The 18,663-nt window shown below is 47.6% G+C and overlaps 1 protein-coding gene across 3 annotated transcripts in view; it reads left to right on the forward strand.

The window, feature by feature from the left end:
* The window catches only part of TGM4 (transglutaminase 4), a 32,928-nt gene continuing 14,265 nt past the window's right edge, over positions 1-18,663 (forward strand). The window contains exons 1-6 of one of the 3 annotated variants that reach the window (XM_026841945.1): positions 1-46; positions 4,670-4,816; positions 5,665-6,256; positions 14,423-14,952; positions 15,081-16,988; positions 18,352-18,447. In XM_026841945.1, coding sequence (XP_026697746.1) covers positions 18,432-18,447 — 16 coding nt within the window. In that variant the 5' untranslated portion in view covers positions 1-46; positions 4,670-4,816; positions 5,665-6,256; ... (1 more) ...; positions 15,081-16,988; positions 18,352-18,431. The remainder of the gene's footprint in view (positions 47-4,669; positions 4,817-5,664; positions 6,257-14,422; positions 14,953-15,080; positions 16,989-18,351; positions 18,448-18,663) is intronic. The other 2 variants (XM_026841946.1, XM_026841947.1) reach the window with 2 other exon arrangements.

Here is an 18,663-nt window from a genome sequence, read left to right on the forward strand (position 1 = left end):
GGCAAAGCTGGCGCTGAGGCCGGGCGGGGAGGCGGCCGGCGGCTGGGTAAGGAAGGGAGGGAGGGAGGAGGAGATCAGCGCCGGGAAGCGGCCGCCATCTGCTAACGCGTGTGCTGCCTGCGGCCGCCGGCGCCATTGAGCCGTGAGGGAGGGCTGAGGGCGGGAAAGGCGCCGGTTCTTCCTCCTGCTCGCCCGGGGGGGGCTCTGCCCTTAAGGCCTGCGGGGGGAGTTGCTGGGAGCCGAGCCCTGACTCACCTCTTCGAGGTAGCCTGGCTAATGCGTGGTGGTAATGTCAACAGACAGCGAGCAGGCTGAGGTAAGCCTGCTGGTATGTGGGAGAGAAGAGAACAGGCATGGTACAAGAATGCCTGAAGCCAAACCCAACTCAGAAGCCCCAGCTGCAGTGGATTTGTGTCAGTTCTGCGATAAAAGCAGGATGTTAGTACACTTGAATATCAAACACTTGTTCTCAGCCTGCTGTTCTGCTAATAACCTTGCCCTTCTCCCTCTTCTGTTTTTCTCTGCTCATGACAAGAGCAGAGAGGTGGAGCACTTGCTTTCTATCGTGCTGCTCAGCCGCCGTGCTCACCTGGTGAGCTCACCCGTGGGTGTTCCTGGGGGATGATCTTTACTTCGGTTGTGTTTCTCAAACCTCGTTGTGTTTAAGGTTACATGGGATTGCTGGCCTCTCACCTCAGACACACTGTCCTTACCTACAGAAGTGAACCCTCGCACAGGCATGGTGGAGGCGTACACAAGACTGTGAATGGTGAGATGCTGACATTGACAGCACATGTGTATCAAAAAACACATTGTGGAGTCTCGTTTAGGTGTAGAGCAGGGGATATTATTCATATGGCAAATGTACATTTGGACTTGAAATCCAAAGGAGGACCCACAAGAGAAACTAGATCTGAACAAATCCAGCCTTGCATCAGGAAAAAAGAAAATCAACTTGTGTAATTATTAGAGAGAGCTAAAAAAGCAAAAACCCAGTATTTGCCAATCCTATTGATCCTTTCCAGTATATCAGAAAGGATGACAGGAAGGAGAATAAAAAATTTAACTCCCGATATTCCTCTGTCCCCCTAGAAAGACTGTGCCCTGCACTGACAGGAAAGTACATGGAATTACAGAGAATATTGACAGCATATTTTCAGAGTATTTTTCTTCTTTGAAATTTATATAAATATCATTTATTGAGGGGTGCGTTGGTGGGGGGTTTTCTGAAGGTGCTATGACAGTGTGTCATTGAGGTGGAGTGTTGCCAGCAGGTCAGGGGAGGTGATCCATCCCCTGTACTCAGCACTGGTGAGGCCACATCTGGAGTACTCGTTCCAGTTCTGGGCTCTCCAGTACAAAAAAGAGATGGAGCTACGGAGACAGTTCAGCAAAGAGCCACAAAGGTGATGAAGGAACCAGAGCATCCCTCCTGTGCAGAGAGGCTGAGACCTGTGACTGTCCAGCCTGGAGAAGAGAGTGCTCAGGGGGGATCTCATCAACATGTATAAATACTTGAAGGGAGGGTGCAGAGAGGATGGAGCCAGGCACTTTCCAGTGGTGCCTGGTGATGGGCACTAGCTGAAACACAGGAGATTCCCCCTGAACATCAGGAAACACTTTTTCACTGTGAGGGTGACCGAGCACTGGCACAGGTTGCCCAGAGAAGTTGTGGAGATCCTCAGAGACATTAAAATGCTGTCTGGACATGGTCCTGGGCAACCTGCTCTAGGAGTGGCAGGATTGGACCAGGTGATGTCCAGAGGTCCCTTCCAACCTCAGGTAAACTGTGAGTCCATAACGGTGTTTCTTTTTTCTGGACAAATTGGTTCCTTCAGTTACTTGTTTCAGGTCTATTCTAGGTGATAATTATGAACTAAGTGAATCGGTTCAGCTGCAAAACTAACCAAGTTTTAAGTAAATGCAGTAGTCTTCCTAGTAGCTTAAATTGTACAGGACTGTAGATGCTTAAGTGTTTCAGAGGGCTCCCTTTGAATCCTGCACGCTTGCTGCAAAGGCATTTCTACAGAGCAACTACAAGGTGACAGAGATTCAAGGAGTTTTGTGTTTGAGGAAGAACTGCAGAAATCTAAAAATAAGAGAGCAGCCATCACTTGTGCAGCGTGAAAAGTGGCAGCAGATGTTAAAAGTGCATTGACGCTTCTAAGAGGTTATGACGTAGTAGCAGGATACTTGACGGCAGCACAAAGATGGATTTCCTGACCAGAAGAATGTGTTGTGATGGCCCAGCCTAAGAGCAGCCTGATCAGGAGAGGTCATTTTACTTAAACAAAAGTTTTCCTTTACTTTCCCCTCTCCCCTGACAAACTTTGTATAAAATTACTTCTGCCACTTCAGGAGTGATTCCGGATTATCTGAAATGTACACTGAAATTAATCTCTTAGAAAAGCAATCAGAACAGTAATCCTTGACTCACTGGGCTGGCTAGGCTGAGCCCTTGGCAGGGGAGGAATTTATACCTCCCTCCTTCCTTGTGGGGAACACCTGGGGACGTTCCTCTCTCTCTGCCTGCGTGCCATTATGATGACCAGTCCTCTGCCCATGACGCAGGGGGGACTCATCCTCCCTCTGGAAAGCCGCCTTTCTGGGCATATGCCACCTGCAGAGCACACTGCAACTGATTTCCCGGGCTCTGCAATAGACGATCGGAAGAAACATCCATGGGTTCAGAGTCACTTTTGAAGATAGCATAGCTGCTGCGATGGTGGGAACCAGCTTTGCTCCACCAGTGATAGCTAATTCAAGTGCTAATTCAGGCTAATTCAGGCTAATTCAAGTGAGGCAGGACCTCCGGAGGTCTCTAATCCAACCTGCAACAGGTTGATCATGACCTTCTCCAGTCAGGTTTTGAATACCTCCAAGGTTGGAGGGCCCATGACCTCTGGTCCAGTGTTTGATTACCTTTGTTTTTCCTTGTATCAGATCAAAATTTCATTTGTTCCAACCTCTGCTTGCTGTCTCTTCTCATATCCCAGTACATCTCAGAGAGGAGATTGGGCTCCGTCCTCTCTATACCTGGTGGTTGAAGACAGTACCAAGATCTCTTTTTCTTAAGGCTTTTCTCCAGCAGCATAACCTGGGTCTTTCTGATCCAGAAATATATTGAATTTAGGTGAAATACAGAGAATTGTTTTCCCCTTCCATCTCTCTACTCTCAGATCTGCCTACCCATTAGAGGTATGTGTGAATGTACACAGCTGCCCTGAGCAAGGTAAAACTGGCTGGTCACACGGGCAGAGGGTGAAGCTGGGTGGCAAACCCCATCCCACAGTGAGCTGCAGCACAGCAGAAGGTTTCTTCCTCAGAGGACTGGTAGCAGCTGGTCATGGTTGTCCCTCTTAGCCCTCTCTGCAGGGTTTGCTATGGCAGTGGTGGGAAAGCAAAGTTCTTCAGTGACGGAAGACATTTTGAATCATTTACTGTTGCCCTGATAAAGTTGGAGACCTTTGTAAATGTGGGGCAAAATGAGGCCAAACCACATGAACCATCCCTCTCCGGATTGGGGTTAAGCCTCAGAGAGCTTGCGCCAACCATCAACCAGGGATTTGATTTACAGCCTCCTTTTCCTTTTAACTTTGTCCTTGCTACATCACTTCCCTCAGAAATCCTTGTGGCCTCCCCTAGCTTGCAGTTAATAATTTCTTCTGAGTGGGAGCAGAACACAGTGGCTCCCCTTGATTTGGGCAGCTGGCAGGGGCCACAGAGCAGCCATTCCCATGGGGCAGGTGCCACCTCTCAGCTGTGTTTGTTGGTGGCTTCACACATGCGTTTCTGTCTGCTTCAGGGTGGATCCCACCATGGACTGAAAGGTGACAGGTGATGAAGGCATGATTCCTACAGGCTTAAACAAAGCCTGGCTTTCATTTGCCCTCATGCTCCCTGAGTGTTTGTGAGAGTTGTGATCTGCCTGTGATCTTCTCCTTTGGTGTCTTCACAACAAGGACATGGTACCCTGGGGCTAGGGAGATGGCTGCAGCAGCTAAAACAATGGGTATGGGGGGAGCCTGTGCATGGTGAAGGCTTTTCAAGTAAAACTGTGCCCTTTTCTCAGACTGAGGCTGTTTCACATCTTGTCAGGTTGTCTAAGGAGGGAGATCTTTCTAGAGAACCTAGCTGGCCCTTGAAGGCCCTTGAATTCACAGGTGGTTTTGTTGCCACTATATGCTAGAGCAGAGAGCTCTCAGTAAATCTGCTCTCCAGTGAGCCTGCAAAATAAGACACGAAGCCCCTCAGTTCTCACGTTCCTCCCAGAAGACCCGACTCTGCCCTCACTGTGACAGTAAGTCAGGCCAGGTCATGGGAGGTGGTGAGGACTGGTGGTTTGGGTCTCAGCCCAGATTTACAACAGATGGGTCCTGGACCACACACAGCACCAGCACATACGTGTTTGGTGTTTGTCTCTGGCAGGGCTGAACTGGACCCTTTTCCATACATCTAGTGAGGACTCACGGCAGGACATGCCAGGGTCACGCTCCATCCAGGGCTGTTTCCTCGCTTGTGTTTCCTTTTGTGATTTAATACATTCATCCCCATGTAATACCAGCTGTAATTCAGCTTCAGAGGCGCACACTGTTGGGTTTTTCTCCAAAGTGTCCATGAATTAGTGAGGGTAGGCGAGTGGGCAGTAAAAATCCCTTTCATCCTACAGCTGCCTGTGCTGCTTCGCATTGGCTGTGTTGGCTTGGTGTTTGCGTGCAATGCAGTGATGTGGACGGTCTTTGCAAAAGCCCTGCGACTCTCCTCTTCCTCGGCCTCTGCCTCTGTGACGATGACAGCCTCCAATTTCATCTCTTCGGTGAGTAGATCCCTTCCCCAGGTGCTGAAGCCTGGAGGAGCCCAGCAATGTGGGAATTGTCACACTGGGTATGACTGGTTGTACCTCATCTCCCAGCATGACCGGCATCACTGGCCAGAAAAGGAGAGTTACAGGCAGACATGAAATAGTTGTATTGGGCCTCTGCTGCTCTGACAGATGTTCACAGCAGAGGCTGTAGGACTTTGCTGGGTGATGCAGGAGGAAGGGTGCATTGCACAGTGCCTTACAGCAGCCATACAGTTTACTGCATTTTTTAATTGCCAGTGAGAGTCGGAGCTGGGAGCTTTGCTTTGTTTTGCTTTTCCTTTGCAACAGCTCACCTGTGACAACCCAAAGCCACCCTAGCTGGGTGTGAAGATGCACTGTCTCTAGTGACAGCAAGAGCATTTTTGACCTGCAGGTTTTTTCTGCTCACTTTCCACTCTCAGCAGCTGCCCACCTTATTTCTGTGCTCCAGCTCATAGTCAGTTCATGATGGAGTCCAAAACTCAAGTCAGTGAGACCCTTTTTTTATTGACTGCAGTTGCCCAGTTGACTGAAGATTTGGCTCCTGAGAGCTGCTGGGAAGGCAGCAAAGCACACACGCACCTGGCAGACTCCTGCTTTGAGACCACAGTATGGTTGTGCTTCCAGCCTGTATGGTAGAGTAAGTCATCTCTGGCATCACCCACAGCAGCTGTTTCTGTTGGTGGTCCCAGCAGGAGTTTGTTCAAGCAGGGATTTTTCCAGGGCCATCTCTCCCAGCAGAAGTCCTTGCAGCTCTGGCAGCGCAGGAGGCTTTGGGGTGGCTCGGCTCAGCAAAGTTTTGTCTTTGTCTTTTCCTTCAGGCTGTCCTGGGCAAGCTTCTCTTTGGGGAGACGTGGACGCCTCTGTGGTGGGTCGGCCTTGCCACGATGCTCTGCGGCCTCGTGCTGCTGCACACGGCTGCACCCCGGCTGGCGCATCTCCCAGTGGAGAAGAAGGAGGCGTGATGTCTGCCAGCGGGGGCATGGCGCCATGCCACCCCTTGTCCCTTGCCAGCCTGCCTCATGACAGCATCCCCAGCCCCCAGCTGACTCCAAACACGCCGGCCATGGACCTGCTAACCCCAGCTCACCTGCTGATCTGCTGACTCGCATCTTTCCTGTCAGGTTGGCAGTGGTGTGGTGGCAGTGACAGCCTCAGAGGGAGCTGGTCCACTCTGAGTCAGTATTGTGGAAATCAGGGCCAGAGGCTTATCAGCCGCTCCTCCGCTTCACACCCTGCAGCTGCAGAGCTTTCCCAGTTTGGAGAAAGCTGAAAGTAAACATGGTGTCTGTGGAAGGTGGCTGTGCATCAGTACTTTTCCGTAAGAGGACCTGTCTTGAAATAGAAAATTAATCAGAAGTCAAGCATTGGAACAGACTGCCCACAGAAGTGGTTGAGTCACCATCCCTGAAGGTATTTAAAAGACAGATGTGGCACTTAGGGACATGGTTTAGTGGTGGACATGGCTGGGTTAGGTTAATGGTTGAACTCGATGATCTTAAAGGCCCTTTCCAACCTAAATAAGTCTATAATTCTAAGTAGATGCTGAAGGCAGCTGGTATTTCTGCTCTGCTGACTTTCTTCTCTGCCTCTTGAAATGGTCCCATGCCCACCACTGCCTGTAAGGCTGCGGAGCCTTTCATTAATGCCTGCAGCTTCCCATGTCAGTCACACACATACACCTTTTAACTTGCCATTTTTATCTGATGCCTGTAATTTCCTCTCGCCCATTCCTGACATGTTACTCACTGTAAGGTTGCTGCTCTTTCCTTTAAACTCTTAACCAGAATGGGGTTTTGATCACCATTCCTGCTGAGTGTAGACCAAACTGTAATTTTGGGACAATGCAGCAGGCTGCATGTGAACAGTCAGCTATTTCCACTGGGAGTGTCTCATGTTCAACATATCCCCCCTCCACACTTAAGTTGGCAGTTGCTTTAACATTTGGTAAAATGGAGTTTCTCAAGCAACACTTTTCTTACGCCTCTGGATGATGCTGGTTCCCTTTTGTAATCAAACAGATCACTGGTACCCACACATTTGCTAAATTTTGGGTCAGTGATTACTCTGTGTTCAGATATCAACACTGTGCGTGTGTCAGGAACATAATTTCTAAGGTATTAACTTCTTTTCCCTGCCCATACATTCTGTTTTACTTTGAGATTTTTTAGCTGCAATTCTAATCAAGAAATATAATGATGCCTATAAATGTATGCACCATGTTGGTGATGTCACTTGTTTGCTCTAGGCTTGCCAGGTTGTCTCTGTCTTCCTGTAACCACAGAAAGTGAGTGTCGTTGTTTAGGCCCAGCTGGTAGCTAAGCACCATTGCAGCCACTTGCTCACTCCTCCCCGCTGCAGTGGGATGGGGAGGAGAATTGGAAAAAAAAAAGTAAAACTCACTGGTTGAGGTAAGGACAGTTTAATAACTAAAATGCATACAATATAATAACAATCACAAATAATAATTGTAATGAAAAGGGATATGACAAAGGACAAATAAAACTGAAGAAAAAGAAACAAGTGATGCACAATGCAGTTGCTCACCACCCATTGATCGATACCCAGACAGTCCTCGAGCAGTGATTGGCTTCTTCCCACTGATTCCCCCCATTTTATGTACTAAGCACGATGCTCTATGGAAGGGATATGGAATATCTCTTCGGCTAGTTTGGGTCAGCTGTCCTGGCCCTGCTCCTTCCTAGCTTGTGCACCTGCTTGCTGGCAGAGCATGGGAAACTGAAAAATCCTTGACATAGGACCTAAGTACTGCTTAGCAGCAACTAAAGCATCAGTGCATTATCAGCATTATTCCCACACTAAAGCCAAAACACACTGTACAGCTACTAAAAGAAAACTGTATCTCGGCCAAAACCAGGACAGTGAGTCATGTTGTGTCGAGTGGAGAAAACCTAAGGACACATCTCTGTGAGCCTCCTGTATCGGAACCTGTGAGCTTTATCATGACTGGCAGATCTGCATCATGTCCAGCAGGAATGTAAAAATAGACTTGTGGGTGGAAATGCTACTGGAGTTGGGTTCATGCTTTTTTCCTTCTTTGTAGCAGAAATGAAAAGTTATTGTCCCCAGAAGAGGCCAAGAGCTGTTTGCTTCATGTCCCTTGCTTCAGGAGACCATGCTAGCTCATCACCTCTGGCAGCTGTGGCCCAAGAGGGGGAAAGCCTCTGCCTCTCCCCTCGGTGTGCTCATAAGTCTTCCCCTCCAAAGAGAGATGCTGCATAAGTGGTGGGAAAGGGCAGAGTGCTCCGAATGCCTTTCCTCCTTACCAACATGGGTCTTCGCACCTGGGGAGCTCTGGGTAGCAGCAGTGATAGAAAGAGGGGATCTGTCCAGCTGCCTGGGAAGGTGCGGTTTAGTGTGGTGACCCAGCATCCCCCATAGGTCTGTGGAGATGACAACCAGGAACTATGCATTTCTAAGTACATCGAGTCTCCTTAGACCTTTATACGTGATGGAGAAATAATGAAGGCTATAAGCCTGATTTGTTTGCCCTCGTTACTAACTCAGCCAGCGGTAAGCTGTGGCCACTCTCGTGCAAATGGCGGGAGAAGGACCAGACTTTCTGGGTAATTTGGCTATTGCTCCTCCTCCTAACAAACCTTTTGGAAAGTTTCTTAACATGGACTATCTCAAAACTGACATTACTTTATTATAGTCATTGTTGGAGGTCAAGGTCTAGGAGATGTTTGCACAGGTGCAGAAAGTGTGGGCAGCATTTTACTTGGTGATGCTCTCTTTTAAGGAGGAAGAACATAATCTAGGGCTGTAAATTCAGTCATAAATACTTGAAGGTTGGAACAGAAATGAGTTTTCCTCCAATTACTGTGGGAGGGAAAGATTGCCAAGCAGAGTGTGTTTTTTTGGCAGAATCCCTTTCTTCTGTACACAGGGTTTGGCCCACATCTGCCAGTGTTGCTTGTCAGCGTGGGGCCAGGGCTGCAAGGAAGGCTGCAATCGCTGTGTAGCAAAGCAGTGCACTTTTGGTAAATGGTTTGTGTGTGCTCATCCAAAATGTGGCTGGGTGCTGTCGCTTGAAAATTAAAACACTGTCCAAAGCTCAGTGGCTGAAATTTAATATTTACATATATTTTAGACCAGACATGCAAAAAAGTGATGTGAGACTTATGAGTGAGCTGTGTTTGAAGAGTGAGCAGTTCAAATGTGGTAGACCTGTATTAGGTAATTAGTGACAGAATAGGTAATTAGTGACAGAACAAGAGAGAATGGCTTTAAACTCCAACAGGGGAGGTTCAGTCTGGACATAAGGAAAATATTTTTCCCAGAAAGATTGATCAGACAGTGGAGTAGGCTGCCCAGGGAGGGGCTGGAGTCACCTCCCTGGAGGTGTTTAAGGGTCTTTTGGATGAGATGTTGGGGGATATGGTGTAGGGGAGAACTTGTAGAGTAGGGCTGATGGTTGGACTCTATGATCCCAAGGGTCTTTTCCAACCTGAATGATTCTGTGATTCTGTGACTTTGCAAGGTGGCTGAAGATCCTGGCCAGCCATAAGACCTTGGTTTACCAGGACAGAAGATGGGTTATCCTTATGGGGGAACTACAGTAGTGTGCTTGCATGGAGTTTTGCATACTTCAGCCGAGGTATTTTTAGAGAAGAGTCTCAGGTACACATTTCTGCTCAAATTCCAGAAAAATACACTTTTGTTTTCATGTCTCCCAGGCGTTGGCTGTAATGAGTCTTTCCTGCATCTTCCCCTCATTCTCAAACACAACCCTAATTTTCTGGTACCTTGTTCATCAGATTTTCCTCAAGCAGAGCTCTACCATGTCACGCTTTAAACAGTAGAAGCAGCAGGTGCATGGTTAACAGTAAGGCTCACCATGTCGCTCATGAAGATGGAAGTAAATAAGCTTGAACTAATGGTGGGAAGTGTTTGCAAAATCTGTTGTATAAACAAGGTCCAAGAGTATTATATTCTAATGTAAATAATACCTTTACAGGGAACAAAGCCAAATGAAATTATAGTTGCAGTTGAACCTTAAAGCATAGTTGGACTGATTAGATAAGGAACTCTACATAAAACCTGAGAAATATCCTTGTTGTCATTGAGAAGGAGCCACTGAAACTTGGTAGGTTTGTACAACATCTCGGTCACATCATATATCAAAATATCTTGAAGGACAGTGTGTTTGCCTGGGTGATAAGTAGTTGAAGTAGATGTAAATAAGATCAGGAGATTGTTCTGCCAAGTTTGGTTTATTTAAAATTTCCAAGGAATTTGATTCAGTGCCCTGTGTTGACTCTTCAGAGACCTTAAATATTGATCCCATGGCATGGGTATCACTCACATAGTTAATTCCACTAAAATATTGCAAGTGGTGGGGTGTTTCTGAAGAAGGAAGTCATGGTGATTGAACACACCAGAAGAGTGGTGCCATGGATCTGACCTTGGCTGTCACAGAAAAAGCATGAAGTTACAAATAAATGGGTACTAATGCTGATGTATTCCTGGTGCCAAGTGCTCTGCTACCCTTCTGCAGAAGAGCGACAGCAGGCCTTTGTTTTGGGGGTCTGAGAGTTGTGTAGTGTGGGTACTTGTCCACAGCAAGTGTCGTGGTGCCTACAGCTCGCTTGGTCTCAGAGAAAAATTTGGGGTGAGCTCAAGTCAGTGGTGAAGGCCTTCCCAGGAGAGCCAGGAGTTTGCCTATAAAACCAAGTGTCTGGGGTGCTGCGCCATGTCACTTTTTAAAGGAAAGAATTGCAAGAAAACATTTCTGAAAATGTGGTCCTGAGGAAGAAACAAAGTATTTTAGACTGTAAAGCAACACCACCTAGTTTCAGACAAATGATGGTTGTTGGGCTAGGTGTTTCAGTGCCTTTTCTAAGGCAAGTCTGTTTCTAGATACTTTAACACCAAAAAAAAAAAAAGGTCAGCAACCTGCCTGTAAAATATGAAATTGGGTCTTGGGCCATGGGCAGAGTGGAAGGGGAGGCCATGGAGGTTGGGCAGGGACAGTCAGTCCCTCTCAGAGCCCTGCTGTAGTCGGCGGCTGTGCCTGGGGTGTTGTTTCCAGTGCTGGACTCCCCAGTTCAAGACGGATACTGTGAAACTGCTCTGGCACAAGAATACCAAGATGGCAGGGACCTATGAGGAGAGGCTGAGGGATGTGGGCTTTTTGGAGCTAGGGAGGCTCAGGCTGACCTGATAGCAGCCAACATGTGCTTAGAGAGGAGTTATACAGAGATGATGGAACCAAGCTCCACAGAAGTGGCCAGAACAAGAGGCGACAGGCACAGGTTATGTCTTCAGATTTTGAAGCTGACGATCAGGGACAAAAATGTCACCAGGAGGTTAGTTGTCAAGTGAGGCATCAGAGGCTCCACCCATGGAAGTTGTCAAGGCTCAGCTAGACGAGACCTCAGCTTGACCCGATCCAGTGTTGGTGACCATCACATCTGGGCAGGAGGCTGAACTTCCTGTGACCTATGGATGGATCTCATGAGCAACTCCATCTATAACAAGCTGGTTTGCCCTTTTACCTCAAGTTTGGCAGTTCCCATTGCGTGTTACTGTGCCACAGAAAGGAGGTTCCTCCTTGAGGCGCTGTACAGACCTAGGCCACCAGAGGCTTGTTGGCTAACAGCAGAAACCAAAATGGACACTTGTGTATGCACTCGTAGCCTGAAAACAAATGCACTGTTCTCAAAGGAGAAGGACCCCACCATACTCAGCTGCTGATAATGATGTGCTTCATACATCTGAACCTTTGCTGGTTGAGAAGACAGCCTGCTTGTGCAAAGCTAGTGGTGGCTCCCAGGGCAGGGTAACACTGACCAGCTGCAGCACCCCAGCATGGGGTGACCAGAGCTCCGGGAAGCCTGGACCTTGCAGTGCTCTGACCTGAAGCTGCATGCAGCACCGCGGTAACTCAGGTCCACTAGCAGCACTCGACATACACAGGACACTTTGTCCTGCTGAGCAACCACCCAGCCACTCTCTTCACTCTCCAGGGAAACTTTTTGGTTTCTGCTTAATAACCCCCTTAGTTGTTTCGATTTTTCCTTGGGGTTTAAGGAAAAGTGGCTGTGAATGTCTGTACTAATTGCCAAGACTTCCGAAGCAGCTCCTGGGGCTACTGCACACCCTTGAAGTCCCAAGGGATTGCTGCTGCTGGGTTAATGCTTGAGGAGCTTCTGGGTTGGGCCCCCCACTCCCATTTTGCTGGGGGGAGATGATGCACGCCCTGCTCAACCCTACATGGGACTTGCACAGCACAGAGGCTCCACTGCACCCTGCGGGGATAAAGCTGCAGCAACAGAAATCAGTGGGAGGGAAGGGCTGGAAAGAGTTGTAGTAAGTGGGGCGTGGCAGATGGTACCACCACTTTTTGGAAGAGGCACGTACGTTTTGAACCTGTTGCTCAATCTCGCTTGGCTCAGAGGTCACTACAAGCTGCGCTTTCATCCCGCCTGTGGGAGTTGGGGCTGGAGCTTGGCCACGTGAGCAGCTGGCCTCCTCCTGACACAAGCGGAACCTCTCTGTTTTGGGGGTCAAACAACTCTGCTTGGCACCGTGACCTGCTCTTGGTGCATGTGCATGGTCTGAACATCAGCCAGGTCTTTGAACCTCATTGCTTTCAGTGAGTTCAGGCAACACTTAGGGAGAAATGAGCAGTGCCCCAGGGAAGGATGAGGCATTACAAATGCCACATCTCCAGCTGCCAATCGACTTTCCTCATCAAGAGGAGGTATTTTGAGTGACTCGTTCCCTTCAGGACACTCCTGAGTTAGGCAACTCACAGGCACAGCTCTGCCAGGAACCAGTGCTGCATGAAAATGCTTCCTAATAAACCCTGGTGGGCACAGAGCTACTCCAGCTGCCCACCGAGGTGAGAGCATCTTGTGCTGCTGTGAAGGACCATGCCCTCAGTCAGTCCCACCAGCCCAAGGAGACTACCGCATGTGACATCCACGTGTCCAAGGGTGGGCCAAAGCCTTTGCACCCACCATGCCTTGGATCTGCTCCTATACAGCGCATGAGCCAGATCCCCAGTGCTGCATGGACTGGGACCTTCCTGCAAACCCTCCTGGTCTAGGAAGGTCCTCTCTTCGCACCACATAGTGATTTCAGTCACGCTGCTGGCTGGTGGGGATGCGGTATGGCATAATCTGACCTGTAGTCTGTAGGCTGTGTACATCAATATGTGTATAGACACACACACCCACACAGACAGATGGGAGAAGCTGTTACACCACCCCTGCAGAAATAAATGTTACTTGAAGACACTGGCATGCAAGTTTCTGTTTTCTCACTTAGACACGCGCAACCAAACACATATCCTGTAGGTGGGAAGGTATTCTGTCAGTATTTTCCTTGTTCTCTGAAGCTGTTTTTATACACAGATAAATTGTTTTATCCCCAATTCAATATTTGCACTGTTGATTACCCTGCCCTTACCTTTTTTTCAGCCCTCTTTTGCTTTATTTTTCCTCGTACTTTTTCATATTGTTTGCTTTAGGTGTAGTCTGTGGACATGTGTCCACACTGCAATCAGTCAGTGTGGTCATACATGCACACTTTTGAAGCCAGTTCATGGGTCAGTGGCAGTAGGGTGGATACAGCCCTGGAGTAACCACCCACCCCGTTGGACCCTTTCCAAGCACACACTGCAGGCTGAGGAATCACACAGCAGTGAAGGGATCCTTCTCCCCATCTTTGGTCTCTTGATAAGGTGGGACAGAAATGTGAGGAGTGAGTTAGCAGGCCAGGACCATTCAGTGTGGAAAAGAGACAGTGGTGGTTTGTAACGGGCTGAGAAGACTCTGAGTTGCATGGAAAAAGTAAGCAGGGATAGCTGTTGGCTGTCTCCTCTACCACAAGGACAGGGGCTGCAAGGGAAGCAGGCAAGCAGCAGCTTCAGAGCCAGAGGACCTTCCTCCTACTACGATGTGTCATTCAGCTGACACACTGCAGGACGAAGCAGAGGCTGGCGTGTTCCTCAGGTTCAAAAGGGGAGCAATTTCATTAAGAAAAAAAAAGCTGCTGTGTGAAAGAAGTGACGTGATGGAATTTTTGTTTTTTTTTTTCAATTTCTTGGAGAAAATTACAAAGGCGTGTTTTGCTGAGAAGCAGAAGTACCTTATCCTGAGTCTTTAAGTCCAATACATAACGTAATCACCTCAGCACTGGAACACACTTATTGCAGTGTTTCCAGTGAAACACTTGTACCAGAGTTGAGGGTCAAGCAGTCATAGTTTTGAAATGCCAAGTTCAGTCTTCACACATGGCTACTCTCTGTATGTAGACTGATTTTGCAATTTTGCTTCTTGCATCTCAGCCAGCGAAGAGGAAGGAGATCTTAGAAATAACCAGAAAGGATATTTTAATGTTATAGCGTTTTGGCTTGCTGTTAAAGCAGCTCTATTTTTCCAATATGGCCTGGACTAAAACCTCGATTTCCTGTGACTGACCACAGGACTTCTCTTTCAGGGCAGGGAAAGTGCTACACAAGAGTGTTTTGCCTGAGTAGCCATAAGCCTATGTTTGTTATATATGTAGTTATGGTCTCTATTTTATCTCTGTCTTTGCCTTCTTCAGGAGCAGACTCCCTCTGTGGTGCTGGGTTGGGTGCAGAGTGATATGATTTTCATTCCCTTTGGAGGTAAATGCCCAAAGCTAGTTATCTACATCATTAACTTCAGGTCAAAAAATCCTCTTTCAAGGTTCATTGAGAAGGAAACAATGGAATTTCCTAATAATTTTACTGGCATCAATCACACCTCTGGTATTTGCCTGTGAGAAACTCATTACCAAGTAGCTGGGACCAGACAACTTGGGATAAGTTAAGATCTGGGCTTGGCCACCTTGCATCAACTCCGGACATCCAGTTGCCTGCCACAACTTGACTCATGTAAAATTAGAAGAGAATCTGCCTGCTGGAAACATGGGATGCCCTCGGAGTATAGCTGACAGGCCACTGTCATGGCCCATGGTTGGCGTACATGAGTAAGAAGTGACCAGATCAACCCCCCTTCCAGCAGCACTATCATGTCAGGATCATTTTGTCGACAAGATGCGTCTTGCTACTAGGAAATTCCTAACGACTGAGATACAAGCTTAATGAAATGGTGAGGGTAGGACCAACATAGCACCTTGAATAAGGTCCAGCTCAAAAGAGATGGACCAGGTCTCTGTCTAGGTTTTTTTCTTTCTCTTTTCATCCTCTCAAGACTTCTCATTACTTATCGTTCCCTAGGCTGTGATTCAGGAAGGACTCGACACGTACTAGATGGTACACGTGGGAGCAGTCCTGCTGTGGTCAGTGGAAGGCACCTTCTCGCCGTGGTGCCCCTCAGGACCCAAACATGGGCTGTATGCGTGTGTACCTTGGCAGATGCACTGCCCACCCTCAGCACCTCAGAGCAACTCCAGTGGGCATCTGGGAGGATGATGGCACTTTTCCAGAGAGCCAAAAAGAAAACCTGTGGTGCTTTTGTTCTGTGTTTTAATATTTTGAGTGTTACTCCAACTGGACATGGAAAAAAAAAAAAAAGACAGAACAGAAACAACTTGAAGCCTCAGGTGGTTATAAAAAATATAGGTCAGTACATAGCTATTATAAAAGTCAGTTTCTCCAGAACTAGACATGGGGTCGCAAGTGAATAAAACTGTAAAGTGGTTGCTCTTCATGTCATTCCTACCTGGCATTGATATCTGTCGTCATGCTCTGGAACTTTGACTTCTTGTCGGTTTTGATACACAAAATAAACAAAACCTGAGACAAAGGAAAAGCTTGTAAATAGGGGAGCAGCCCTATTTACAGGCTTAGGGGAATTCCGATTTTATTTATTTGCATTTTATTACCTTCTTATGCCAGCTGATAAGGTGACATACTGTGAAGCAGATAGATGCAGATAAGGCTGATAGCCTCTGGTGTCTGATTTTGCAAGCTGTGAAGTGAGTCGCTGAAGTAATTGGCAATAGGCTGGAGATTGCCTGTGAAAAAGATACCATCTCTTGCTCTGTTAATTAGAAGAGTATACTTTTATGAGACAGATTGAAGTGATTAACTGTTGTAACTGTTTGGGGAAAAAAAAATTGGAAGGGCTGGTATTTTTCATAGCTTCACCAAAGAGGAGAGAAAAAAGCCATGCTGCTGAACCACAGCCAGCCACTCTGGCCACTCTGACCAGCAAAGGCAAAAGGAGATTTGCCTGGAGGGAGGACAGAGATCACCAGCTGACAACATGAAACAAGATGAAACCCTGTCTTTGAAAAACATTCCTGCAGTTTAAGTTGAAATCCCCTTTCTCAGACCCTGCCAACACTGTCTCAGAGGATATTGCAGTTCAATGGCCTTTCCTGGCAGGGCAAGCTTGTACCAGCCAGGGGAGGAGCTCATGTAGGAGTGCTTGTACCATATGCCAAGTTTAGTGCCACCGAATTGAGATACTACCAGTGCATAGAAAAAAAATAATGCGAGCAAGCAAGCCCAGCAGCTGCACAAAGTGAAAGGAGAACTGAAAGCTAGATGCTGTCTGTTGACATAAACCAAAAATTCCTGTAGACCGTGAAAAGGTCAGCCGCCTTCCAAGATGGAGTAAGTTCATGGCAGGGCAGAACCCACACCCATTTAACTTCTACAATCTTTCCTTGAACTCTGAGGTTCAAAGTGAGGGTCAGAACATGCACACTGTTGAAATCAGCCTTTTGCATAACCCTATAGGATTGGAAATATGACTGTCCCTGGTGAGCACATGCCCTGCCTCCGCTACAGACCTAAAAAAATTTTTTCAGGAGCAAAGTGTTACTGACATCAACCTCTTCCTGTTTGCAAAAATTTGTAGGTTTTGCTGTAGGACTACTGTGTCAACACAATTTAAGCTGCCTCCAACCAAGCATGGAATGATATATGTAGATATATAACAAGTTGAGACTGGATTAGAAAGCTACTGTCAGTGACTTCAGATCAAGTGGATTACTCTGTTGCTGCAATTAAGTGGAAACCAGTAACATACATCATCAGTGTTCAGATTACATGTATTATTGGTTGTATTATTGTACTGACATTCCAGGTATGCTTTACTTGATCCCGTGCTGTCTCTAAACAACATCTTTCACCCTCCAGGAGGAAAGAAATGCAGAGTAAAAGCAACACTGAAAGGTAAATTGGGGTCGTGGTGTTTTTTTCAACAGTGAAATATGTAATTGCCAGCACATTGCCTGATGCTGAATGGTGAGTGATGTTCTGTCTACTAAGAACGCTGGTGGGTCAGATGTTCATGCAGATGTCCTGCAAGATTATAGATGTGTACTGAACCCTTGGTGCCCTGTGATGTGCTAGTCAGGCTCTCAAGTAAGGACACCCAGCATACACCTGTCAGCAAGCAATGACATGCTCAAAGGGTGGGATCTGCTAACTCAGCATCTAGCTTGCACCAACATTTCAGCACCAGATGAAACAGTCCTCCTAAAGTAAATAACTAGCTACCTGAATTGGTGGAGAAAAGTCAGTTCCTTTGAAGGCTTCCACAGGGAGATCTTGTTTAGGGAGATTCTACATTTGAATGCGGCAGCCTTGCAGACTGAATCCTACCTTGCTGGACCCTGGGCTGCTGCCATAAGGGAGACATCAGGGCACTGTATCAGCTCACCGAGGCTGCTCCCACTGCTGAACCGCTCTTCATTTTCGGGTATTTGGGGACATGTTTGTATCTCCAGCCACTGTGCTCATGTCGCTGTTGGCCTGTGTGCCACCAGCTCTCCCCTCCATGGAGTAGATTCATCTCTTCATCTCTGGTCATCCTGAGGACCAGGGTGGCAGTGGAGCACGTGGGGTCCAGCCACCTCCTGGGCAGAGACCTTTGGTACAGCTGTCAGCAAAGAGCAGTCAGCAAACATCTCCTGATTCACCATGTTTCTTGCTTCTCCTGGACATGGCCTGTTTCTCCTCTTTCCCACCTGGTGCTCCTGCTGGGCTATCTCCCCTGGCATCTGCCTGACCCTGTGAGAAGGGGGCCAGCACCAGGGTCCTTGGGCTTTCCAACCTACATGTGTAAACGCTGGATTTTAGCCCACAACTTCAAGTGCTTCTGTCCCAAACTCAATGACAAAAATCTCATTACTTCAAAGAAAGTTAGATTGGTCCTAATGAGGAGCTCTCTTTTCCTAAGGATTAAGTGTTTGTGGGCTGCCTTGTAAAGTTAGCCCTCAATTTGGAGTCCTGGTAACCTGGATGTTAGGGCATAGGTACATTCTTGTTACTCATCTAGCCCATGATTTTACTGTTTGTCAGTGAAGGGTCTGTCCACTTGTCATCTGATTGTGCAAATCCACCTTCCACGTGAGTTGGGATTTAAGTTTCGCTGTCTTTCAGGGTCTGACTATGTGCAGAGGGAGTTGTAGTCATTTTTTTTTTCCATGGGAACTTCCTTTCTCTAAACACCACCCCTTGGCAGTGGACCTGCTGACACCTCAGAGCGAGACACTGATATAAAGGGCAGCTTGTCTTCCTTCTCCACACTCAGAAGCCAGTGGCAGAGGCTACTCAGGAGCTGGGAAGCTGCTGGCATTGCAGGCACCTCGGGTCAAAACACCAACAAGAACCATGAGCAGTAACTCTGGTGAGTTTTTAATGCTTGATACGATAACCTGCATTAGATATGCAGTTTGGCAGGTGTCCTGCGGGGAGGATGGCAGTTCCAGCGGAGGTGAGGGGTTTCTCACCTCTTTGACTGCCATGGGTGACACTCTGGGGAAAGGTGTTCTGGTGCCACCACTGTTCATGGGAGATAGGTTTGCTCTGGCTTCACAAATTCTGGTTTTGATGGATCGGTAAA

This window comes from Athene cunicularia (assembly GCF_003259725.1).
Source record: "Athene cunicularia isolate RWA chromosome 2 unlocalized genomic scaffold, athCun1 chr2_part1, whole genome shotgun sequence".
Lineage (NCBI taxonomy): Eukaryota > Metazoa > Chordata > Aves > Strigiformes > Strigidae > Athene > Athene cunicularia.